Consider the following 25,831-nt stretch of genomic DNA (forward strand, 5'->3'; position numbering starts at 1 on the left):
TTTCATCTCTAGTGCTTTAGGACAAACACTAGGATTTGGGAAAAAAATCCTGCACCTTTGTCTGATTTTTTTTTTTTTTTTTTTGGCCAACAACTCTTTTACCATTACTCTTAATGCTTGCACACACTAAGTCTGGGCAGAAGCTTGCCTTGGACTTGACCGATGAGCGTAATGGGCTTCTAGCGTGTGTTAGCTCAAAGATGCAGGTGCACCATTGAAGACGGAGGCAAATGTTAGGCTCTTCACAGGTATGCATGCGATTCCAAGTATTTCCTTAGAGAACTAGTCTGGTTTGGATGAGAATATTTTTCTCTCCCAGAGCTCCAGCTGCCTTCCTTCGTTGTTAAACCACAGCTTTTTTTTTTTTTTTTTTTAAAGACATGATCTGGCTAGGTTGCCTAGGCTTGCCTTGACTCGTGCTCTTTCTACCTCAGCCTCCTGAGAAGCTGGTATTACAGGCATGCAGCCCTACTCCAGGCTTGGACAACAGTTTGTTGTGATCTCAGAGATACTTAAGTTTGAGAACAGATGTTTCTTGGGTGTGGTCCACTAAAGTGGTCTCCCATAATCTGGACTGATAACATCTGTTCTTAGGAGGAGGCCCTCGCTGAGCAGAGTGGATTCCTCTGTGTTTGACTACCACTGATGTCCAAATGCTTCCTGGTTCTGTCACCTGTCTACTTCCTATGACACCAGAGGGAAAACAAGGAGAGGATGTTTTGGGGTGTGGCCTCCGTATCTTAGTCTGCCACCCCTGAACAAGGCTTACTGAAACTGAATTTCTGGAAACAAGGCTTTGTTATGTTACTGTCCTATAGGTTATTAAATGTAAACTATGATGCCTATATTTCTCAGTTGAGGCAATGAGAATATATCAACTGTTTTTTTTTTTTTAACTTATTCATTAGAGGGGCAGAGAGAATATGGATGTACCAGGGCCTCTGGCTGCTGACAATGAATTCCAGACACATGCACCACTTTGTACGTCTGGCTCTATGTTGGCACTGGAGAATTAAACTTCAGGCGCGCAGGCTTTGCAAACAAGTGCCTTTAATTGCTAAGCCATCTCTCCCACCCCACCATCTCGCATTTTGAAGATTAGAGTAGGCTCTTGTTGAAAAACAGAAACATTATAACTATGTGACATGAAGTAGTTCTTTAGGGCTCTGCCACCTTCTCAAATACACTGATTTAGTCTCATTCAAGGGTCATAACAGTGTATTCTGGTTTATAATAAATAACAACGATTTCCTATTAAACTGTAGAAGTGGAAGTTTTCTGTTACATTCCACTGCCCAGGTTTAATGTTATCAAAATGTGTCATGTTTTAAGTTCATAATATCTAAGTCTATCTACAGGAAATAAAAATCAAATATGCCGGCCACTCAGATGTTGATTTGTTACATTAAAAAGTGCCAAGGTTCCTTGAAGAAAAGGTTGATTCTAGGATTGGGATAGGAAATATACAAGATGGTGGCTGAAGTGTGCACCGCAAAGTATAAAAGCTCTTAACCCACAACAGTGGGAAAATGTCACATGAGCTCAGGAGCCAATGTGCGCCTGTCATGTGGGCACAATGTCACAGGAGCACAAGAGCCAATTCCCAATGGCCAGAGTGGGAATAACTTGAGTAACAAAATAAGTAAAGTAGTGAGGGTCTGTAACTCAAAGTATAAAATTAATATTGTGATGGATATTAAGCGCATGGCTGAATATACAAATAAAGGAGGGAGAATAGGAAAATACACCATATAAAGTATTTCCATATAATTCCACAGAGCTCTCTACTCCTGAAGTGTGTGTCATACACATGGTCTTTTTTCCCTGTAGAACAGCATGGATAAGGAGAGAAAGAAGTAAGTTTGCAGTGGAGAAACCTGATAAGTATTATCTCAGTCATAAATCACCTAACAGTGTGTGCCCTTAACATGATGTGATGAGAATGACATTTTACCTCTGTGATCTTCCTCAAACCCATAATGACCTCAACAGTCTACCCATAGGGAATAACCATCATACAAATCCAAACTGAGGGACAATGGAAGAGATCTCACCAATATTCTTTAAAATCATCAAGCTCATGGAAAGCAGAGGAGCTTAAGAAATTACTGTTGTCAAGAAGAGATGTGGTATTCAGTGCAATGCTGTCTCCTAGATGACTGTGGACAAGCAAAGCACTACTAGGTGAAAACTAAGGAAATCTGCATAGAGTGTTAGTTAATTGTAATATATCCATGTTCATTCATCTCGTCATTGCTGGGTTTACCCACCACACAATATACCAAGTACTGAAACAACAAATTTTGCCAAACTGGCTTTATTCACAGGCATCATGAGCCTTTAATCTCAAACCTGCCTTCCAGGGATAGGGCTTAGGGATATTTATGGCAGAAAGAAACAGGGTGGTCTAAGGTGTGAAGAAACGTGTGTGGAGACTGGGAAAGTGAAGTCGCTGATAGGCTGCCATGCACAGTAAGATCTTCACAGGATACATGTGAAGAAATGGCACCATCAGGACACTCTAAGGGAGGAGGCTTTACCCCTCAGAAACGTCAAAACAAGGGACACTTGTGAGGTGCAAGTAGGTCAGTCGCTTCAGCTGGTTTGAGATAGATAAAAGTTGTCTCCAAGTTCCTGAAAAACAACTTAGGCAACCACTACCTTAGGGGTGTTGTCTGCAGTGAAGTTACTAGGACTTTACCACTTAGCTATGTGACTTCTGAAGTTGTGATAAAAGCAAGTGAAGCTACAGGATTTAATCAGGTTTTCTATCAGATTCATATTTAATAAATGTGTTATGCTAATATCAGATTTAAAAATAGGTATATATACTATATTCTTCTTTTATAAACTAAAAGTTCTGCAAATAAAAACATTTGGTCAAGATTTGAGGAGATTAAAGAAATATTTCTCTGGCTGTTGGATGAGTAACTTCTCTGAAGTCATTGTTGGTCAGTTGAGGCTAATAAAATAATAAGTACATGGAGTTAATTCTGTGGAAAGTCCAAATTGGTAGGGATAGTGACATATATGTTAATTTATGTCAACTTGATACTGCCTGTGAGGTATCAGTTCTTGGAATTCTTGTTGATGCTAACTCAATGATTTTATTTTGTCACAATCAGGGTCTTTCTTTATACTAAATTAGCCAAAGTTTAATGGGGGAGTGTTATTTTTAATAGGTATCTGTCCTCCAGAATGGGGTGAATTAGCAAATTCACAGAGGCTTCAGCTTTGCCTTAAGCTTTTCTTTGCATATATCTGAAACAAAATATATCGATTATTCCTGAAATAAGAGGAAAGAAAAATGATGGGATACTTAGAAATATATAGAATGTATATATGCCAATTCAAGTGGGATTGATCCCAGACTATTGAAGATAGCTGTTTCTGTTACAAAAATACAGAAACCATCTTAGAGCTTGCTGGTGCAGCTGCATTAGTGGTATTTCTCACTAAAATAATTATTTGTGTTATGCTTGGATTTTTTTTTTCAGAAAGATAGTTTCTAAGCACTATATTATGGCTAGTAGTTTAATTTGGTTAAATCTGAGAGCTGGGTTCTAGTCACTAAACTTTCTACCCTGCTTAATATGGTCCTCTTGCTTTGCGGAATTGGGGGTAGGGATGAACAGCAGCAGTGGAGTGGCTGGAAACTGTCATCCTGACCAAATATGGCAAGAGGTGCTGTGTGGTGGTTGTACATTGCTGTTGATCCCTAGTCAACCTAAAAGTTGCCTTTCAGTATGTTCTTCAGGGTATTGTTTTTGCTAATTAAAAGTCCTGCCAACTTAAGCTCATGTGATATCAGAAGTTTGGTAGCTAGTCCATTATGTTCCCATAAGGCATCCAGGACCCCAAAGAAATAACATCCCACAAAGAGGGGATGTTTACATTGCAATTGCTCCACTCATTTTCCTTCATGGCCAACCTTGTAAAAAGCACCTTTATTTAAGAAAGAATGAATTCGTTATGCACAAAATGCCATTAGTAACATCAGTCATTGGTCCTACAAAGCCACACTTTAGGGAGATGTATGCAAATGGTTTCAGGTTGGGACTTAAGACCTTTCTATATAGTATGTTCTATTGAACTCTATATGTGGTCTCTCTCCTGGACAGGCAAATGAAAATACATGGAGAGGATGCGACCTGAGACAGCTCATGAATGGGCCAGCAGTTTTCACATATAACTATCTAGGCTGGGGTCCTGAGCTGTAAAGCTATAAAGCTTCCAGTTAAACCTAAAAACTGCTTGTTTCCAAGAGAGGCATATGCAGAATAACCTGTGCAACCAACCCTTGTCATTTTCAGACTTTGGCTTGGAATTACAAAGTACAGCTTTTCTTATCATATCAAAATTTCAGTTCACCTCCCAGGCCTGTGTAAGTGGCTCAAGACTAACGTCTGGCTGCTATAAATATCTGTGGGTGAATCAGAAGGTGCGTAGGCTGTGCATACCTGAACAGACTCGTGGGAAACAATGGCGTGACTTCTTGAAGCCATCACCTTTTCTTTCTCTTCTTCCACTGGAGTATTTTAGTTTCATCTGCTTATAGTTGAGATACAAAACAAAATGGGAAAATAAAATTCACCATTTTAATCTACACCAGGTGACACTCCCAACTTGGGTGGTGGGCCAACCCAGCAACGTGATAATGTTTAAAATGCTTTCTCGGCACTCAGGGCGCAGGACACCATGCCACCATACAGACATCTGTGCTTACTCAGAAATGCCCTCTGATGCAGCTGCTGTGTGGTCACACACCCGCTGTCCAGAGTTTCTGAATTTCCATGCCAAGCCTTTAGTTGTGGAACCAACCTGACTGGCAAAACAGGAATGTAACAAATGATCCTTGTGATATGAGTCACATTAACTATTTATATGGACGAGGTTGCTGAGACATTACAGGAACCTCGTGCCCATGTGCCCTGCTGGGACATGTTCCACTGTATGTGCTGGACTGAGGTAGAAATGGTAACCTACAACACACTCTTAGATAGACACTTCCAAGTGTTGAATTGTAGCCAGATCAAAGTATAACGACGAGCTTGAAGGCTTTACTGGGATTCCATCCATACTTCAAGAGTTTAAAACAAAACTTTGAAAAAATCTGACCAGTTAAATATATATTGTTTTTCCTAAAGGAGCTGTTAGTTTTGTTCTCTCCTGGGAAGTGGAGGCTGGGAGTGAGTTTAGTTTTTTTTCTCAGTTTCTCAGTTAATTCCTCAGTGAGCATTTGCTAATCTTCAGCCATATTCTGCTACTATCATATAAGAGGAACTACTCAGTGAGGTGTTTGTTATTTTAACAAACTACCATACTAGAAGATATTACACAGTGAACTTTCTAAGCCTAGTTCACTTGTGTGATTTCTGACAATATTTTCAGATGGAGTCATTGTTAGAGATTGACACAGTCTGCTCATATCACTGAATTAATGTTCCACATTATAGGAAACTTGCTCAAATTTATTAACTCTACAAGACGCAAAGTAACAACATAAAATGCTGTGGCTTTTCTCTAGAAAGCATCAGAATGCCCCAGTCACTGATTCACAGTGGATATTGAGTCTCTACTATATATCAGGCTGGGGGCTCAACATGTTAAGAAGTGAGACAGAGTGGTCTGCTCTCTGTGTGGTTACAGTCTAGTTAGTGTATGAAGGGAAAGTAGACACACAATCAGATCATTATAATATTCTCAGGCAAAACCTTCATTTTAAACCTGAAAAAGATGCAATAGAGCTTATTTTCTGTTTAGCAGTTATCTCTGTGAGAATCCTGACTCTTTTAGTATTTGCCTCAGATGACAGCCGTCTGCGACCCTCATGCATCATGGACCTCAGCTGTTTATGGAAAGCCAGGCAGAGGGGTGACCACAGCAGTAACTCATAGACAGTAACTCTCACCTGGCACTTGTGACCATTCCTTGTGGTTGCAGATATTCCAGGACATCGTAGTCAGCTTAGATTTCCTGGAAGGATCCTCATTGAAGATTAGTATTAATTAAGCTACATATTTTAATAAAGTAGCATTTTCCTCCTCTTTGTAACAGTGAGGCCTGGCAATACTTTTCTGTAAAGGGCCAGGTAGCAAACATTTCAGACTTTGTCCGCTGTGCATGCTCTGTGGCACGTACACACCCCTGCTATTGCAGCAGGAGAGCGGCCACAAACGGGCACAGTTCACTCCAATAGAACCTTATTTACAAAGCCAGGGGTTGGGGCAGATTTAGCCCTGCAGCCATAGTTTGCCAACCCCTGCTCTACAAGCAGTAATGTGTTAGTCTTGACAAACATTTAAAATTTACTGAAGGGCAGGCTACCAGGAGGAAGCGGCACTAAACGCGGAGTCGGAGTCAGGGCTCCTGCCCTCAGGCCTCAGGCCTGGTTCCTCCATTGCAGCTTTCCTTTGACACAAGTCGTTGATTCCTTCTGGCCTCAGTTTTCTCTATAAAACTAAGAGAATGTTGTTGTTGCTGCTGTTGTTCTTTCAAGGTAGGATCTCACTCTAGGCCAGGCTGACCTGGAACTCAAATAAAAATAAAAAACAAACTAAGACATTGGACAAAATGGCTTCCCATATGCCTTTGATGATTGGCATTCTCTCTTTCTGGAAAGACACAAGGAGCTAAGTCTTACAATGTGACAAGGAAAAACTTGTGCTGGCTTTTTCTACTCTAGATTTAGTAAAGATATAGTTAAATGCAGACAGAAGGGGGGGGGTCCTGCATTTGAGCATCATGGATGAAAGATTGGGGGCTCTGTGGGTCAACACAATGAAGTGGCTACCCCAAGAGGCAGGGTAGCTTCAATCTGCTTTAGGGAAGAAAAGTGACCGTGACCTTCTCAGCTCCTTTTCAAGCTCTGTGCTCATGCGATTACACCTCCTGTGTTGAGATCTGTCCCAGGATGGCCAGGGAATCCCCCCTCCCTGCCTCATTAAGAGAAGGTTGAAGGAAGTGATTTGCTCAGGAGGAGAGAAGGGGTACGAGGGACAGAGATTAGACAGACAGAGAGAGCTAGAGTTCCTACAGAGCAACTGCGGGAACACGGCTCTATCTTTAAGGTGTAGAACAAACTGGCATTCGAAAACTTGTTGAAAGACCCTAAATGTATAAAGGATATTAGGGTAGACATCGTCTGCTTGTTCTTGATGGCCTCTGTGCCAGAACCGGGCCACAGAGAGGCAGCATGACAGGGATGGTCACTGTTCCCACGAGCTGCTTAGGCCCAGGGAAGCCTGCAGGCCGTCCTCCCATCCTGGGGACACATGTTGCCTCATTGTGCAGAGCAGAGGGCTTCCATGCCGCCGGATAAGCCCCATTGGCCCTGGTGGTCATCTGCCCGTGACTCTTCCTGCCTACACAGACTCCCTGTCCGTCCCGTGTGAGGATGAGCACATGGGCTTCCACTGTCAGTGTGGGTAACACTTTTAACAACTGCATTTATGTGTTTCTTTTAATGTGCATTAGGAAAAAGTAGAGCCAGAATAGCAGGAGAGACAATTCATAAATACTATGTAAGACAAACTTGCACTGAAAAAAGAATTGAGATAATGAAACGTATTAAGTAAGTAATAGCATTATATTCAGATATGGCAAAAATGGAGAAAGCAATTTGTGAGTAGTTGAATTGTACTGTGAAAATGCAAGTAGATTCTCGATGCATAAAAAGGTCCCTTTTATTTTCCCAACTCCCTTTTTTGCTACAGTATGATCATTTTCTACCTCACACAGTCCCATCACGGACAAGACTCAGATAACTTGTTTTTCACTAAAGATGTATTAATGCTCACATAATAAATGTGGAAAGATGGGTAAAAAGACATAGTGAGCCAAATAAATATTAAGTCTTCCATAATCCTAATCCCCCAGTTGATCAGCCCCCAGGCTTCCTCCCTGTCTTTGAATCTGTGTATATGTATATAGTCTTTGTTATAAGGTTAAGTAGACTTAACAATTTTTATTTTAAATTTATCATATCCAATTGTTTTAATGCAATCTGCTTCCTATAATTGATTTTTGCTTTCAGCATTGCTGACCACTTGCCATTCCTCAAACCTAACACAGTATTTTCCTCCACTTCACTCTGCCACTATCTTTGTAAGTAAAGTGGAGTTTGCAGTGTAGCTTGGGCACTAGAGTTCGAGTTTGTTCTTCAAGAAGTTTCCTCAGCAAGTATTGTGCGCTTTCATTTTCCTTGTCTGTAATTTTCTGTGGTGTTTTTTAATTTAGAGTTTTCATCCTCTACCCTGTCATTCCAGGTTATGCGTCTGATCTCCCTAGGAAGCCTTGTATCTGTAATATCCTTTCTCCCATTCATGGAAGCATCTTTCTTCTCTCATTTATTTTTTTTTCCCAGAAATCCCACAAAGATTCCATGTACCTTGAGCAGACGCAACTGCTTCCCTTTGGTTGTACTCTGTATAAAAGAAACATTCCCATGAGCCTCCCTTTCCTTGTAACTACTTCAGATATTTAAAATACTTATACACACATGTACATGCATTCATGTGTGTGAAAGTCATTATAATTAATATTGATTATAATTAATATTAATAACATGTTCTTATCTGATGTGTAGTTCAGTTTTGGATATGCTTTGTGTAAATGTCTATTTTACTATTTTTGGGTCAAGTTGTGATAATATCAGAATTTATTTTGGATAGGCCTGGCATGTAAGCAATTATGTGATAAGCATTCTACAGAAAGTTGAGCACAGAAGAACATATGGCCAGTATCTAGAAAAAGTAAAAGCTAATTATGATTATTTGGTTGTTTTTCAGGCTGGATTACAGTGGGCCTTCTAGAGAGTTTTTCTTCCTGGTATCAAGAGAACTCTTTAACCCCTATTATGGCTTATTTGAATATTCAGCCAATGACACATACACGGTACAAATAAGTCCCATGTCTGCATTTGTAGACAATCACCATGAATGGTAAGTATTTTTTGCAATGGTTTTCACTTACTTAATTTTGGTAATGCTATGATTTTTTTTTTAAATAAGAAGCCATATTCCTTTTAACCTTTTTGTTCCTTGGACAGTTATATTACCACTTCTATACTTCATTTAACTCTTTTGCTATTAAATTTAAATATACAGGCAGGCTGCATGCTAGGAATAGTTTATATTGCATATAATCAATTTTAACTGAGTTTGGTAGGATTAAAAATCTTGAGTTCATTGGAGAAAGGTTATAGATGATGTTAGGCTCTAGAAAGGCCAGATGTTTCTCTAGTCACTTAGGTAAGAGGCTGGCCCTGGGGAGGGAGGTGGAACAGTTGCAGCTTGGTTGGTCTTCCTCTGGAGGGGAAGGGTGGCCTGAATGACCCAACTGTAAAGGACCAGTTGTAGGGAGTCTCAGAAGTCCTCATGAGCCACTGGAGCTGCGTGAAGTTTATAACCAGAGTTAATTTCTCATACAAAGTCAAGACAAACAGATTTAAGATTCCCATCTGGAGGTATTTATTCTAAAAATCCCAAATTGTGCACATTCCAAATGTCCTGACATCTTTTTTAAATCCTTGTATTTGTAGACTTTAAATGTTTACATAACCCCTGTTAACTTGTCCTGTTCATTTTCACTGCTAGTAACAAAAGAAAGAACATGAGTGGGGCCAGTGGAAAAAGCTTCTTTGCATCATGAGATTAACCCGGAGGGTGGAGAACATCAGCTTCTAGGACTGCTTTTCAAATTAACTTCCATTTAGCTACAGATGTGGAGGCTTTCTAACACTGGCTATTACAATGTGCTACCCTAAGTCATAATGGAAGACAAAGCTGCTGGCCACGGACTGAAAGCTTACCTGAACTTAAATGACAAACTGACAGTACGAACCCCCATATAGAGTTATACGGTTGGAAGGTGTCTTTAATGCTTTAAAGAGTTGGAAACATGGGTACATAGGATAGAGAAATATATATATACACATACATACATGATCATGAAAGGTTCCAAGGTGATTCAGAATAGAATTCAGCTTTGAAATTTTGGAGAACAAAATGTCCCACTGAAGAAAACCCCCAAAGGTCCACATGCATAATGTTTGAATGGTGGCAGTGGCCATCACGAGTGGGGCTTAAGAGAGAGCGCACAGATGGGAACCTTCTCAGTCTGAGACTGGTATGTTCTTCAAAAGGGACTTGCTGCTACTGAGTTTTCATGAGAGAAACCTAGGCAGCATTCATGCACACAAACTGAAGGGGCCACATTTGCTCTGCCTTCCCTGGTGGTCTCGTTCTGTCTTTTATCTCTTGACAGTGATTTGCAGAATTTCACCGAAAGGCTGGCAGATCTGGGAGAATTCATAGTGTCAAGTGTAGGGACCTATAAGGTGACCTTGTTGGCAAAGGGTAAAGGTAAGGTATCTCTAAATATCATTGAAACAGATTTCTTTAGCAAGGAGGTAGGAGCTATTGGCTAATGACACAGTCTACCATGCCCACAAATACTGATGCACCCAGTAGGCAACTAATTGTGGACAAACTTAGATGGTTAGAGCTGGAATGCATTCTGGGGAGTGTTGGATGTATAAGCTAGCTCATATTTTTCTTTCACAGGTTCCGTTTCAGCGGTAGGATCCTTGGTCTTGCACTCATACACCAGTATTTGTTGGATGCTTTCTTCACACGGCCCTTTTACAAGGCACTTCTCAGAATGTAAGACTATTGTTATGCTTGTGTAATCAGCATGTAACATGTGCTGCTCACTTTATTCAAGAGTCTTCTGTCAAACCCATTGTCCTTCTACTATCGCTAGGTTTTTGTTAGTAAAGTGAGTAAGGGTTTAGGTTGCAGAAATGAACATAATTTCCAGTATGGTCACTGTTTCTGACCCTTCGCTCCTGACTAGCCACCAAATCTCAGTTTGGCTATACTCTGCATAGTTTATTCTCACTTGTTGCAAAATATGTTCCTTAAGACAACTGTACTTTAAACACAGCAGTGGGATCCTTGTAGCAATGATGCCAATTATTAATAGGATAGTTGCGGATCAGTCTCAGTGACTCACAGTCTCAATCCTTTATGAAGCACATTTTACATTTTGCCTTGTGCAAACCTTCAATGGCTAAATCTGGGTCAAAGTTTCAGTTTCCTTTGTTGTGTTTCTGGTTTTTTTAGGGGTAGACAGTGGCATACATTTTCAGATCTTCCTGTATGTAAAATAGCAGTGTATGGTGGCAGATGGAATTTAGCATTCATGGAAATTTTTCTTCATTGCTCTCCCAATGAAAGATGACAATTGCTGTAAAATGTAGAGCAAAGTGATTCCTGTCCTATAATCAGTACGCTGTTATTACACAAGGCTGAGCAGAAGACAGGGTGGGAAGCTCATACTTGCAATGAGAAAATGCTGAAGGGTGTATGGATCCCATCATCCTGGCCATGGCTTGCTTTCTGTAAAATGGAAGCCCCTGATCTCCAATGAAAACAAACAGTTTCTCATGGGCTGTTATGGTGGGCAGTAGGAAACCTTCCCTATGGGCAATGGGATCATTTCCTTCCTCCTGGTTCTCTGTCCCTCATCATCTTCCCATATCACTATCTTTTCTTTCATCTCATGGAAGCTTCCTGAAAGTGTAGTCCATATCCATTGCACATCCCGCTAAGTCACACCCTTCGCAAACGTTAGTTTGGCTTCTTTTCACCATGAACACATGGAGACTTTCAAACAATACTTTTTAGCCTAGTATACTTGCTGCAATCAACCATATTTATTTCTGGGTCTTTCCTCTTCTGGCATCCATGACACTATGCTCTTACATTTCACTAATTTAATTCTCTTTGTAAACCTCTTCTCTGAGCTTCCATTAACTTTAGTGTTCCAGAACCTTCTATTCTAGCTCCCTGCTTTTCTTTCTTGGGGGCTAACACAGGGGAACTTTACTTGTCTCTTCTGTGTACTGCCAAATCTGGACCCTTAGTCTTGTTCTCATGAGTTGTAGGCTCACGTGGTTGATAGTCCTCAGGATAATTGCTACTCAGATGTCTCAGGGATATTAAACCAACATGGTTAAAGCTGAACTAACCATGGGTCCTGTCCTAAAGTGAACTTGCTCCCATGTGTCCTGTTAAAGTTAAGATGTTCAGCTCCTTGGTCACTCTTGTTAGAGATTGAGAGTGACCCTTAAACAAGGGTGGCAAATGCACAATATGTGTCCTGTTTTCCATCTCTGTTCCTATTCCCATGGAATAGTTTCAGCTCATGTACAGTATGACAAGGAGGGATGGCTTAGAGGACAAAGTGCTTGCTGTGAAAGTGTGAGCACCTGAGTGTAGATTCCCAAGAACCCACATACAGCCAGACAGCATAGCACCAGCACAGATAACTCCAGCATGCCTATAGTGAGGAGGGAGGGAGAAGGAGGAGAATTTCCCAGAAGCTCATGGGTGAGTCTAGTGAATACAACAGTGAATGAGAGACTGTGCCTCAAACAAAGTGGAAAGTAAGGACCCATACCCCAAATCGCTCTCTGACCTTTTCCATATGTGTGTGAGTATGGGCATGTGCATGCAGCCATACTTACCCACAAATGTGCACGTACACACACCCATGCCCCAAATATGCAGACTCCTGTTCCCCGTGAAATCATGTGGTCTCAGGAATCTCAGTTTTTCACACTCAAGATTGCCAATCAGTGCAGGAAGTGTGGCTGAGCAATCAAAGCCTGTCACACAGAGTTGGCTTGTAACGTGAATTCCTTTGTTACCTGTTGCAGTTAACATCATGTTGCTGGACAAACACCTGACCAGAAGCAGCTTATGGGAGGAAAGGGTTTATGTCAGGCTTCCCGAGCACAGGGGTGGCTCCCTCCTGGCAGAAGAAACTGGCTTACTTCCATAGATCCATAGCAGAGGGGACATCATCAAAAAGCCAGCAAACATGTACAGCCAGAACTCCAACTGCTCTGAACATACCTTAGGGCTGGACTTGAGATCTGAGCCTCATTCTCAGGTTTTGTCATGAATGCTGTAGGACAGAGCTTACATATGTGCTTGGAACACTCTGTACCCCAAGCCTTTGGATTTTGTTAATGTTACTATCTCCTCTTCTTCCTCTCCCTTTCCCCTGTACTTCCTTCTAATCAATCATTCCCTTTTGTCTCTCTAGGTTTTTGCCATCTGACAAGATTTAATGTTGGCAGCATGTGCTCTAAAAAGCTTTTCCTGAATCTCCAAGTCAAAGCAGATGTCCCTCATGTGTGCTCTGAGAGGCCCTTGTACTGCCATGTGGACTTTTTTTTTTTTTTTTTTTTGAGCTAGGATTTCCCTATGTAGCCTAAGCTGATTTCAAACTTATGATCTATCTTCCTCAGCCTCCCAAGTATTGGGATTACATGTGCCACCATGTTCAACCTTGTCTTTTGTTACTTGAAGAAGGATGTGCATTTTTTTTTAAATGCATGATGTTTAAGCACTGGCTGTCCCATGCTGCCACTTACCACTCACTCGTCTGGGCTTGTGCGCAGCTATTGGCACCTGAGAGCAGCTAGCTCTTCAGTAGTTATTAAGCTGCCTGGCACATACTTGATGCCCACTAAATGTTAAAAATTAACTGAAAACTCTCTCACCCTCTTTCTCTGTTAAATAAATAAATAAATAATAAAAATATTTTTCAAAAAAGAAAGAAAAAGGACTGGAGAGATGGCTTAGAGGTTAAGTGCTTGCCTGCGAAGCCTAAGGACCCTGGTTCAAGGCTCAATTCCCCAGAACTCACGTTAGCCAGATGCACAAGGGGACACACGCATCTGGAGTTTGTTTGCAGTGGCTGGGGGCCCTGGCGCGCCCATTCTCTCTCTTTATCTGCCTCTCTCTCTCTGTCTTTCAATAAATAAATAAAAATAAACAAAAAAAAATTTAAAGGAAAGAAAGAAAGCAAAAAAGGGCTGGAGGGATGGCTTAGCATCCCATTAAGGCATTTGCCTGAAAAGCCCAAGGACCCATGTTCAAACCCCCGTTAGTAAGATGCACAAGGGTCTGGAGTTTGTTTGCAGTGGCTGGAGGCCCTGGCACACCCATTCTCGCTCTTTCTCCCTCCCTCTTTCTCTATCAAATAAATAAATAATTATTATTATTTTTTAAAATAATGAACCAAACAAAATGATCCTGAGGAGAGGAAAATTTTGAAACAACTATACCAAATCAATTGCTACCACTTTGAACAGAGCATATAATGGCAACTCTACTTTAAGTGGATCCTGTCTTTGCAATGAAACAAAAAAAAAAAAAGAGGGTGGGAGGGAATGTCAATAGAAATCTTTATAACTGTAGAGAAATTCCTTAGCTTAATATTTTTAAGATTACAGAATAAGATCCATGATAAAAAGGGAGATGGGGGGCTGCTCAGCAGTTAAGATGCTTGCCTGAAAGCCTAACAACCCAAGTTCTATTCCCCAGTACCCATGTAAAGTCAGATGCTCAAAGTGGCACATGCCTCTGGAGTTCATTTGCAGCAGCTAGAGGCCCTGGCATGCCCATTTTCTGTCTGTCCATCTGTTTTTCTCTCTCTCTCTCTGCTTGCAAATTAATCAATTAAACAAATAAATAAGTATGTTTCTTAAAAGGGAGATATGTGAGCCGTAGTATCAGAGTCTAGTCAAGAAAGTGCAGTGTAGAAATGTGTAAAGAATTTCAAACAATAGTTTTGATCGTATAAAAGAGTACTGAGTCCAAGTTGTCATACAAGTGCCAGTTGCAGATCTGGAAGTAATTGTGGATGACTATAAGTGGCAGGTACTCTGCACCTCTAATTCTTTATGTAATAGAAGGGACAGGTACAAGACTTCTATGACATTTTTTATATCTAAGACTTTAAAGTTTATGCAAATTTCTGACTTACTTCATTAGTTTGATTATTGAACTTGACGGAAACCATTACAAAAATCACAGCCTGTTAAAGTAGATCTTATTCTTACCATGAATTTTTAGAGCCTTTCCTCTTGACTTTGGGTTTTGCTAACAGCCACTTCTTATGTATGTGCTTCTGTCTAGTCTGTGTGACCTGAGTGATCTAGAATACCTTGATGAGGAGTTCCACCAGAGCCTTCAGTGGATGAAAGACAATGACATCCATGACATCCTAGATCTCACGTTCACTGTAAATGAAGAAGTTTTTGGACAGGTCTGTTCTGTAGTAACTGAAGGCTAATGATTGGGGAAAAGTTGATTCCATGACTAGTACATGTTTATTTGTGATTTATTGGGTGATTTAAACCTAGGATTAATCATGGTCATCTTGATTACAAAGAGTAATCTAATGCCAACTACGGATTAAGATGTTTACATTTATAGGTTATAAGAAGCTTTTATATGTTGTAAGCAATCATTTATTTCCAACTCAAATATCCACAAAAGATAATAGAATATGCCTTGTATAGAATACATTTTAATAGTCTCTGCTACACTAAAGTATTAACTTATTTATCATGAATTTAGCTCTCATTTAGAATTAAGAAAAAATTATTCTGAAAGTGAGGGAATTTAAATAGTACAGTGGAGAATGCTTGGAAACAGAAAATATACTGGCTTTATTTTAATGTTGGTGGAATGGTGGAAGGGTAAAGATTTATTTCAGAAATTTTGCACTAATTCTTACTAAGCAATAATATTTGCCTGAGTTTTCTGAATTTCCCATTTTGAAAAAATGAGTTCTTGATTTAGGATTTCCTTGGATTTAATTCTATTTTCTTAAACAAACTGTTAGTATGGCTTCCTAGACATTTGATTCTTAAGTCTTAGAGGAATCTGTGAAAGGGTTTGTTGAACATTCAGATAGTAAAATATATGGAACCAATCCCTCAGCATTTAAAAAATACCCATTTCTTGGTTAGAATTTGAAACTTACCCATTAATTCTCGCCACATATATATGAAACCTCTGAGTCTTACACACATCAGCTCAATGCTTGGTTGTTCCAGAGCATCGTTACCTGCATGAGCCCTGGATGGGGGTCTACTGTAGTCACTGTCTTCTTGCTGAGACAAAATACCCAATCAAAAACAATGTATGGAAGGAAAGGGTTTATTTCTGGCTTGCATTTTAAGGGCAAGTTTCTCTATGGCAGGGAAAGCATGGCAGAAGCAGTCAGCCAGCCAAGCATCACATCACAGCAGCAGGGAGGAAGTAGTGTGAGCACTGGGTTCAAACCTGGGCTATATTACCCCAAAGCCCACTCCCAGTGACAAATCTCCTCCCACCATCTTGGGACCAGGTATTCAGAACACAAAATCCTATAGGGGTCACTTTATATAATATATGTGTATATATATACATACATACATACATATATATATATATATATATATATATATATATATATATGTATATATACATATATATTATAATAATAATTTTATAGGAAACATTAAAATATAAACATATTATAAATTAAAAATATTCCCATTAGGTTATCCTCTTATGTCTCCTCTCCCCAAACCTCTGTTCCATGGAGGATCCTCCTCAGTGGGGGTATCTGCAATCACTGTGGGGTCATGAATGTACTGGTTAATTCCTATGGAGTAGGACAATGCCTCAGAGATACCTTTCCTTCCTGGGGCTCTTACATTCTTTCTGCCCTGGCTTCCACCATGTTCCCTGAGGCCCTGAGCTACTATGGACAGCATTTCAGAAGCCCCCTTTTGTGTTGAGCTCTCATCATCCTCTTGTTTTCTATGTTCATGAGATTTGACTCTTCTCAGTGTCTCCTGCCATCTCCCTGGAGAAGGTTCTCTGGCTAGCTGTGTTAGCAGCACACTTTTCATTCAAACTACCACAAGGCCTTACCACCTGCTCGTGGAATGAATATACCTGACTGGGGCAAGGCCAGTGTAGTCAGCTGATTTCAGTCCCATGGTAGCAGTTACATCAAGCACATTGCTTTTCTGATCAGTTTTGATTTCATGTTTATTTTGTTGTTGTTGTTTTTAATCTCAGATTACTGAACGAGAATTGAAACCAGGGGGTGCCAATATCCCGGTCACAGAGAAGAACAAGAAGGAATACATTGAGAGGATGGTGAAGTGGAGGATCGAGAGGGGTGTGGTGCAGCAAACAGAGAGCTTAGTGCGTGGCTTCTATGAGGTACAGATAGCCGGAGCTGTGGTGGAGCTTCGTAGTGAGAGAGCCAGGGTACCATGCCTGGGCTTGATTGTGCCCACTGGTTGCAGCTTCTCTTTTGCTGTAGTTACTGTTGCTTTTGTAATTGAAAAAGTCAGTCATTTTTCTTATATATTTTTCTAAGCACATACCCCAAAGCTGAATGTACTTGTTGGGAGAGATCACTGAAATGAATGTTACAGCCTCAGTTCAGTATTTTAATGCTTTAATGCATGCTGATAACATAGAAGTTCTGACTCTGACTCACGCTTAGATACACATAATCAACTCTCATGCTTGATATGTGAAGTCACCGATATGAGGGTTAGAATGAGTTGTTACATGGATTCCATGTGACTTTTTCTGTAAGATGACTCAATAATTTTCAAAAGAGAAAAACAAACTGGAATAATCAGTGGTCAGTTATGAAACGAAAATCCACTGCTCCTCCCGCCCCAAACAAGTACCAACCAGGTCTGGCTTTGCTTAGCTTCTGATATCAGAAGAGATCAAACATGTCCAGAGTGTTATTAAAATCAACTAAGCAGCAGTTCTACTGAGTCTACTCTTAGGAACTTTATTCTAAAAATTTACCTTCCATTTGTAAAGCACTGAGACTTTTCAAGTGCTTGCACACAATACACGCTCAGCATTTCCAGAATGCTTTGTGCCTTCTGTTTCCGATGAGGCTTGCCTAACAGCTGGTACTTCTTGTAAGCCATGCCCCACACTCTTTGTGTTCCCCAGGTAGTGGACGCCAGGCTGGTCTCTGTTTTTGATGCAAGGGAACTGGAGCTGGTCATCGCAGGCACTGCGGAAATAGACCTCAGTGATTGGAGAAACAACACAGAATACAGAGGAGGTGAGATTCGATTTACAGACAACTGCATTTAAGTTTCAAGTTCAAAGGAGACACCATTTAAGTATGCTCGTCTGAACACGGGGCAGACAAAGGCACTTGCACTAATCATAGGTCTAGGGCCGTCTCCTTTGAGACCTTGGGCAAGGTGCATTCCCTTCTTTTCCTAGTGACCTCATCAGTCAAACGGGGGAAGGACTGTGTACGTATGTCCCATCTGAGGATGTCATAACTCTTAATTGCTAGTGAGCAAATGTGATCCTAACTGCACTAATTAATTGTTTGTTAGTTTTGTTGGTAAAGCATTGGGGAGCTAAGCTCCAGCCAGTCAAACTCCACCTATCTCATTGCCATTCTGAAAGCCCAAGAGGCTTACCCACCGCTTCCCAGTCACCACAGGTCTTCTGCAGCCTGTTCAGAACTAATTGTCACTTGCAATTCACATTTGAAAGATTGTTGTACACAATTCAACATGTTTACTGGCAAAAATCCATCTAAATTCGGTCATCAAGTTCATCTGAAAACTGTTGTAAAGTGATTTTAAATAGGACATACACTTTTAAAGTGGTTTTCTGTGAATCAGCACAAAATTCTAATTAGTAACTCAGAACATAGTTATTGGAGTTTTGTTATTAAATCTGGGACCTTGTGGTAACCCAAAGTCCAAAAAATTTTTGTAGGGCTGGAGGGATAGTTTAGCAGTTAAGGTGCCAAAGGACCCACTCTCAATTCCCCAGTACCCATGTAAGCCATATATACAAGGGGGTACATGCATCTGGAATTCGTTTGCAGTGGCTAGAGACCTGGCTTGCCCATTCTGTATTTCCTCTCTCCTCTCTTTCTCTTTGCTTGCAAATAAATTCATTAAATTAATTTTTTTTTAAATTGTGTAATAAAATGGCCTGGTTATCCATGACCTCACAGTGCCTGACACTACCTACACAAGACCATCATAAGAGGAGGAAAAGGTCATGACATCAAAATAAAAGAGAGACTGATTGAGATGGGGAGGGGATATGATGTAGAATGGAATTTCAAAGGGGAAAGTAGGGGCAGGGAGGGTATTACCATGGATATCTTTTATAATTATGGAAGATGTTAATAAAAATTTGAAAAAATAGTGTAATAATTTTAAGCAATGAAAGAATAAATTTTCTTGAATTTATAATAGTGTTAGAAAATCCTCCGAAATTCTTGACAAATACCAGTTGCTCTTTGTTTTGGGTTTAATTTTTTTTTTTTTTAACCCAAAGTGTTAGAGATTAGCAGTACTTCTTAACTTGGATACTGAAAAATATAAACTTTATAGCACTGAGGATGAAACACTCAGCAGAATGAGTTGAAAGTTGAACAGTTCTTCAATTGTCTGTAAATTGAAACAGAGTTAAAACAGGCAAATATGGTTACACACACCTGTAATCTTACTGTTTAGAAGGATGGAACAGGAGATTGCAAGTTCCAGTCAAGCCTGACCAACATAGCAAAATCATGTCTGTGAATGAATGAATTTATATTATGAGTTTGCGTTTGGAGTAAAAAGTTCTTTAACATTTGCTGAATTGCTTCTGGTTTTGATTGCATGTAGCTCTTCTAGCTCCTCCTAGCTCTGCGGCTAGCTTAGCTTGCCTGGTTTCTCTGTAAGCAGATGGTAAATTTGACTTTCCATGGCTATTATTTCTGAAGTGTAGTTACCGAAATGCTTTGTAGATGGTCCAATATATAATTCTTACATAGCTTTGTTAACCAAACTGTTTTACTAATTCAAATAGAATTTCTCTGATGATACAACTTACATTTATGGTAACTATTATTCATTCTTCACTCCCAGGAAATCCTAACAGCAATGCAGTCAGTTGTCAGATTATTTGTTTTTGTATTTACAGTCTAAAATTTTATGTATTATATCTGACTAATCAGTTCAGAGGTTTTGGTAAATATTATCAAACGAGAGCCTTAGGAGGGACCAGATAAAGGATGAGATACCCAGCTGCCATGTTTGCCAACCCAAGTTGGCACTGAATGAGAAAGCAAGTTTGTTGCCACTTGGCATATGCTCATGTAACAGCCGATGTGCACAACAGGACAGGACACATTCACTCCTTCTCCAAAAATAAGCTTAGTACAAACAGCAAAGGTAGAGCAGAAAGGGGGCAAATGATAAGGACATAAAACTTTGGCTACAAATGCCAATGTGCATATTTGGCTCAGTAATAAATTGCCTTTACCAGAGCATGACACCATGCCCAATTTCATTTTGTATATCATTCCCTTGGATCTCTTTCTTCTCCAGAGGGAAAGAAATATCACCACTTAAATGTCAAACAACAAGGTGAAATTTCCTCTTAGATATTACAACTATGGAAGTAGGAGGAGACACTCATATTAAAAAAAATTAGTACTCACCTTTGTTTTTGGAATGTATCAGAGAACTAAAGTAGATTTTATGCACATAAAATGTGATTATCTATTACTGTGAGTCATTACTTATACTTTAATTCTTTCTAAACTTCCCTGACCTTGTTTTTTCATTGTGATGATTTTTGTAATATTATATTAAATTGTACTGTTTTTAAGTATGGAATAAAAGTAAAGCTTAGTTGATGAGTGAAGATTTATTAGTTGAAGGAATTAAAGGTCTGATCCCCTGCTTACTAATAAATCAGCATGCAAAGCTTTGGTTTTATTTATTTTATTATATTTAAAAGATGTGTGAGTGTGTGTGTGTGTGTGTGTGTGTGTGTGTGTGTGTGTGTGTGTGATGCTGGGAATCAAACCCGGGACCTCATACTTGCTAGTCAAGTGCTCTATCAGAGAGCTAAATCCACAGCCACAGAAATTTGGTTTTAATAGTAAGAATATTATACATAGTGCTAGAGAGACGGCTCAGTGGATACGGTGCTTGGCTGCAATGCCTATAACAACCTGATTTCTATTCCCCAGTATCCACATGAAGCTGGGTGCACAAGGTGGCAAGTATATCTGAAGTTCATTTGCAGTGGTTGGAGGCCCTGATGTGCCTATTCTCATTCCCATCAACCTCCCCCCTTGCAAGTAAATAAGTTTAAAAGAATATTGTATGTAGCTTTTGGGAACACTAGATATTGTCATTTATACCTTTTAAACAAGCTTCCACTTATGTTTCTTCATTTGAATTATTTGATTAATATTTATCTTCTTTATCAGAAGCCCTGTGAATGTCTATTTTCTTTGCCATTGGACTCTACCCTTAATACAGAGCTTGGCAAAGTGGTACTTGAAAGTTATTTCTTACATGGATGACTGAAAGAGTTAAGTGGTAATTCTACTTTTCAGAAATGATGCAGATAAAATATGTCATTGTCCCTCAGCATTAGTTTTTACTTGGTGGTCACTGAATGAAAACAGAGACATCTTGGTTTCACTTAGTGTTAATTTGTTTAACTTTGATACTCAAATGACTACATTTACACTGCTGTTTTTAGTCTGAAATTATAAACAACCCTGAAAGAATCCAAGATGATGATTTGTGTCTGGTGGGGAGACAGTCTTCTCTTGTCATGTATCTTGGTGCATTAAGATGGAATTGTCGGACTGGAGAGATGGCTTAGCATTTAAGTGCTTGCCTGTGAAGCCTAACGACCCTGGTTTGAGACTCAATTCCCCAGGACCCACATTAGCCAGATGCACAAGGGGACGCACACGTCTGGAATTCATTTGCTGGAAGCCCTGGCATGCTCATTCTCTCTCTCTCTCTCTCTCTCTCTCTCTCTCTCTCTCTCTCTCTCTTTCTCTCTCTGTCTGTTGCTCTCAAATAAATAAATAAATAAAAACAAATTTTTTAAAAAGATAGAATTGTCAAAATAATGTGGGTTTTCATGATTGGCTTCCTAGGATACCATGACAATCACATTGTAATTCGGTGGTTTTGGGCTGCGGTGGAAAGATTCAACAATGAACAACGGCTAAGATTGTTACAGGTAAGATGTCACAAATTCTTTTTATTTTGAACATAGTACTATAAATGCTGGAGGTATGTATTTTAGTAATGCTGAAGCTTCTTCATATATGCATAAGTAATCTGACAATGCAAAGTATGCCATTTCTATAAACCATCTGATCACATGGCTATGTGACCCCACCGCCACACAAACACTTCTATCCAAGTGAAGTCATTTCAGAAGACTTGTGGAGATGTGCCAACACTAATCAGAGAACCCTAGAAACGGTATAGGCCCTGAGAACAGCGGGGGCCTGGCAGTGAGAGGCCCCTCGCGCTCGGTAGGCCACATCCTTAAGGAGTAGAAAGGGATACTGTTCTAAAGGACTCCATTCCTTGATATTGTCCTTTCCATTGGGAAAACAATGCCTTTCAGGAACACTACGACATCTAATTCATGTTTAATGGCATTTATAAAGGTGGTCTGTGGCAGCTGCTGGTTGGTTGCAGCTAGCGTCTCAGACATGATGGCCTTGTGGATGCTCTGGCAGAGGCGTACGAACAGATTTGCTCCTAGCTCCTTTGGACGAAGGGCCTAGACTTCAGATCTGCAAACATTCTTAATTGTTTATTTAAGCTACCCCTGTTGATGTGGAATTGCTGCTAGAGCTGGGTTGCTTTATCTACTTACTTCAGTCATGTCTCCTGGAAAGTAGGCCTGGTGTGAGCGTCTGAGCAGGTCAGCGGCCCAGGGGCTTTACTCCTGTGACTGCTCCGCATCCCCTTCCGCTCACGGTCCCAGAATGGGTGTTGGGCTTGCTCTGAACCCTCCCACTCTCCCCCTCCGCACGGGGATGAGTGTCCTGCGCATTTCCTGGCCATGGTCTTGGGCTTTACCTTTAATCCCATTTTCTCGGTTGATAGTTTGTTACAGGCACATCAAGCATTCCCTATGAAGGATTTGCTTCTCTCCGAGGAAGCAACGGCCCAAGAAGGTTCTGTGTGGAGAAATGGGGAAAAATCACTGCTCTTCCCAGGTAATGTAGAAAACAACACTTCATATTGCCGCTGCTTGTGGTGTGACCTCAGTTTACTTAGACTTGCATACACATGACTAAACACATACTCATCTGTCTACCTGTGCATACTTATTACTGTTTATATGTGAAAAGTCTTGAGGTGGAAAGATTTTCAGGATGAATTTCTGTCTCATGAATTTCCGAAATCAAGGGAGAAAAGACAAAAGATCTCCCTGGTCATAGTTAAAAGGCATGCATCTGTGTCTTGAAGTTCAACGAACAAGAAAGCCAGAGCTTTTGCTAGCATTCGTAAAGCGTCACTGCTCATCACATGTGTGAATCTAGCTGTTGACAGAAGCTCTAGTTTTAAGATGATATTAGTAAGCATTTAGAATCCCTTCACTGGAAATTGTCATTTTGTGTGGAGACTGTTCAATCATGGGAAAGTGCTCTGTGCCTCATTAGCATATAGCCCATGTCTTATTCCATGTGAACACTTCCTGCCCTGTTTCACACTCACAACAAGAGCATGTGTTTCCTGGGTGAGAAACGTTCCTTTACTACTGCCACTAATAAAGCCGAGACACTGGCTAAGTAGTGCTTGTGAAGAGAAGAGTGAGAATGAATGAACACAACTGCCACTGGAGGGAACAAAGGGGCAAAAAAGGATGGAATTCCTTTATCTAGTCAGCAAAGATACTGTAGCATTTATCTGTTTGTTTATCTGAGGAAGGTTTTTGTGCAGTCCAGGCTGGGCTCAAACTTTCAGTGAAGGCAAGTTGGCCTTGAACACCATATCTTTTTGCCTCCACTTCACATAGCATCCTTCAGAATTTTTAAAATAAAAAAGGATCTTAAATTGCTTTTAATTTTACTAATATACAGGTGCAACTGGAGAGGTGAAATGGTATTCAGTAGCCCCAAAATATTATCCTGTTTCTTAAAGCAAAGATGACTGAGAAACTTGTTAATTTAATAGTGACACAGGTGATATTTGGTATCCAGCGATATCACCACAAGTTTATAATTAGCTAAGAAATCTATCAAAGCTTTTTTGCCTTAGTAGTCATAAGATACTAATTCTTAATAATTGTGTCATTATCAATAGACTTTTTAAGAGGGCAGAAGCACTGAAAATAAAGATGCAGAAGGCAATTAATAATGCAAACAAGGGACTTGCTGGAGGCTCCTCAGCTTGCTGTGTGTATCACAGTCTGTGATAGCCAACACAGACCTAATTAGGGCCACCATACCTGACTTACCAAATGTAGGAGGCTGCCATTTTCTTATGGACAGAACTAGTGTGTTTTTCTTGTGCTTGGATGGTGGGACTATTCTAAGTGTACAGATTTAGACTATCTTAACAAGACTTTTCACTCTACTGAGAAACACTAGAATTAGCACAGAAGTAGGAAAAGGCAGATTTGTCGTGTGCCATGTCTGTTTCTGTAAAGCCACTAAAGTGCATGGAATAAAACAGGGACAACCAGCAGATCAGCTGTTTGGGTTGAACCAGAGAAAGGTAACTGGGAACAGCCTCTTTCCCCTTCTACTGTGTACTGAGGACTAACTGAATGCATCTGCCTTCTACTCAGAATCTGAAACCACCCACATAAGATACTTCTGGCCGGGCATGGTGGCACACGCCTTTAATTCTAATACTTGGGAGGCAGAGGTAGGAGATCACTGTGAGTTCAAGGCCACCCTGAGATGACATAGTGAATTCCAGGTCAGTCTGAGCTAGATTGAGACCCTGCTTTGAAAAACAAAAACAAACAAACAAACAAAAAAGACACTTCTGACTCTGGCTTCAAGTTTGCTGCTGCCTGTCCCGCTAATGTCTGGCACTGTCATCTGTAATACATATTAGGCAAGATCATATTAGAAAGAGCACCTGGTTGGGAGTTAGAAAATTTGGATCCCAGGCCTACTGCTGCCATCCACAAACTTTGGGACCTTCAAGATCACTTGTTCCCTGGACCTCGGTTTGCTTGCTTAGAGAAGACTGGGAAGGGAGAGTGTTAGGTTTGGTAGAGTAAGGGTTGCTGAAGCGTTTGGGGGGATGTGCTGCAGCCCCATCTCTACTTCCCCCTGGTAGTTCTAGGAAGTTCTCCTGCTGACTCATTGTCGACGGTGATGTTCAGCACTATAATTGCACACACACAGTTGGGTAATAGCACTGTCATTTCTTCCTCTCCTCATGTACACCTAAGGCCTGCTTCTACCCTGATTATACAAATGAAAATATTTCCATCTTGATAAAATTACCTGGGCTCAGAAAGTTTCCGTAACAACTGAGTGAGATCATGTGTTTGTAAGTCCTTAGAAATAGTATGCCTTCTTTGTGCTTTTAAAACCTTTCATCTTGAATCTAGCCATTTTACTACATGGTCAAAATGTGCTCAAAATGGGCACATTTAGGGAAAAAATAAAAAGAACTGTAGTGCAAGACAGTATAGCTTTTATCAGAAGCAGTTTTTCCACTGACAACCTGATCATTGCCCTTTGTGAAATGTGGCATATTACTCAGGTATAAAGAGATATATAAGATGGCTCTGGCCCAGAGTGATGACTTTAGATTACAGAGTCTCTTTCTACCACTACCTGAACAGATGCATTCAAGCCATTTTCCTACTGTTTCTTGGCAAAAGTAATAACAGAACTGAGGAATTTATATGGCTCAAGCTGGTCAGCTTCAGTGTATTTATTTTCCCTACTAGTGAACTTGTTTCTAATACTAAAATCGTTATGCTGTATACTGGAGAAAAAAATGGGTGTATGTCCTCCTTACTGAAAAGGTCTCCTCTAGCAAGTCTGGCCTCATCTTAACTTGGGGGGGCTTGTACCCTACAGAGTTGGAAGGGGTTGTGAAGGGTGAGGGTAGGCTCTCCTGGCAAGCCAGAGCAATGACGAAGGGCATGTTGATCTTTCCAGAGAG

At 40.3% G+C, this 25,831-nt stretch overlaps 1 protein-coding gene across 4 annotated transcripts in view; it reads left to right on the forward strand.

Annotated features, from left to right (window-relative positions):
- Hecw2 (HECT, C2 and WW domain containing E3 ubiquitin protein ligase 2) overlaps window positions 1–25,831 on the forward strand; it is a 397,209-nt gene that overhangs the window by 357,327 nt on the left and 14,051 nt on the right. For all 4 annotated transcript variants that reach the window (XM_045146802.1, XM_045146800.1, XM_045146801.1 and 1 more), the window contains 7 exons: window positions 8,790–8,942; window positions 10,566–10,664; window positions 14,997–15,126; window positions 16,938–17,084; window positions 17,847–17,961; window positions 21,829–21,914; window positions 22,799–22,911. In XM_045146802.1, the coding sequence (XP_045002737.1) occupies window positions 8,790–8,942; window positions 10,566–10,664; window positions 14,997–15,126; window positions 16,938–17,084; window positions 17,847–17,961; window positions 21,829–21,914; window positions 22,799–22,911 (843 nt within the window). The remainder of the gene's footprint in view (window positions 1–8,789; window positions 8,943–10,565; window positions 10,665–14,996; window positions 15,127–16,937; window positions 17,085–17,846; window positions 17,962–21,828; window positions 21,915–22,798; window positions 22,912–25,831) is intronic.

Source organism: Jaculus jaculus, chromosome 4, assembly GCF_020740685.1.
Source record: "Jaculus jaculus isolate mJacJac1 chromosome 4, mJacJac1.mat.Y.cur, whole genome shotgun sequence".
Classification (NCBI taxonomy): domain Eukaryota; kingdom Metazoa; phylum Chordata; class Mammalia; order Rodentia; family Dipodidae; genus Jaculus; species Jaculus jaculus.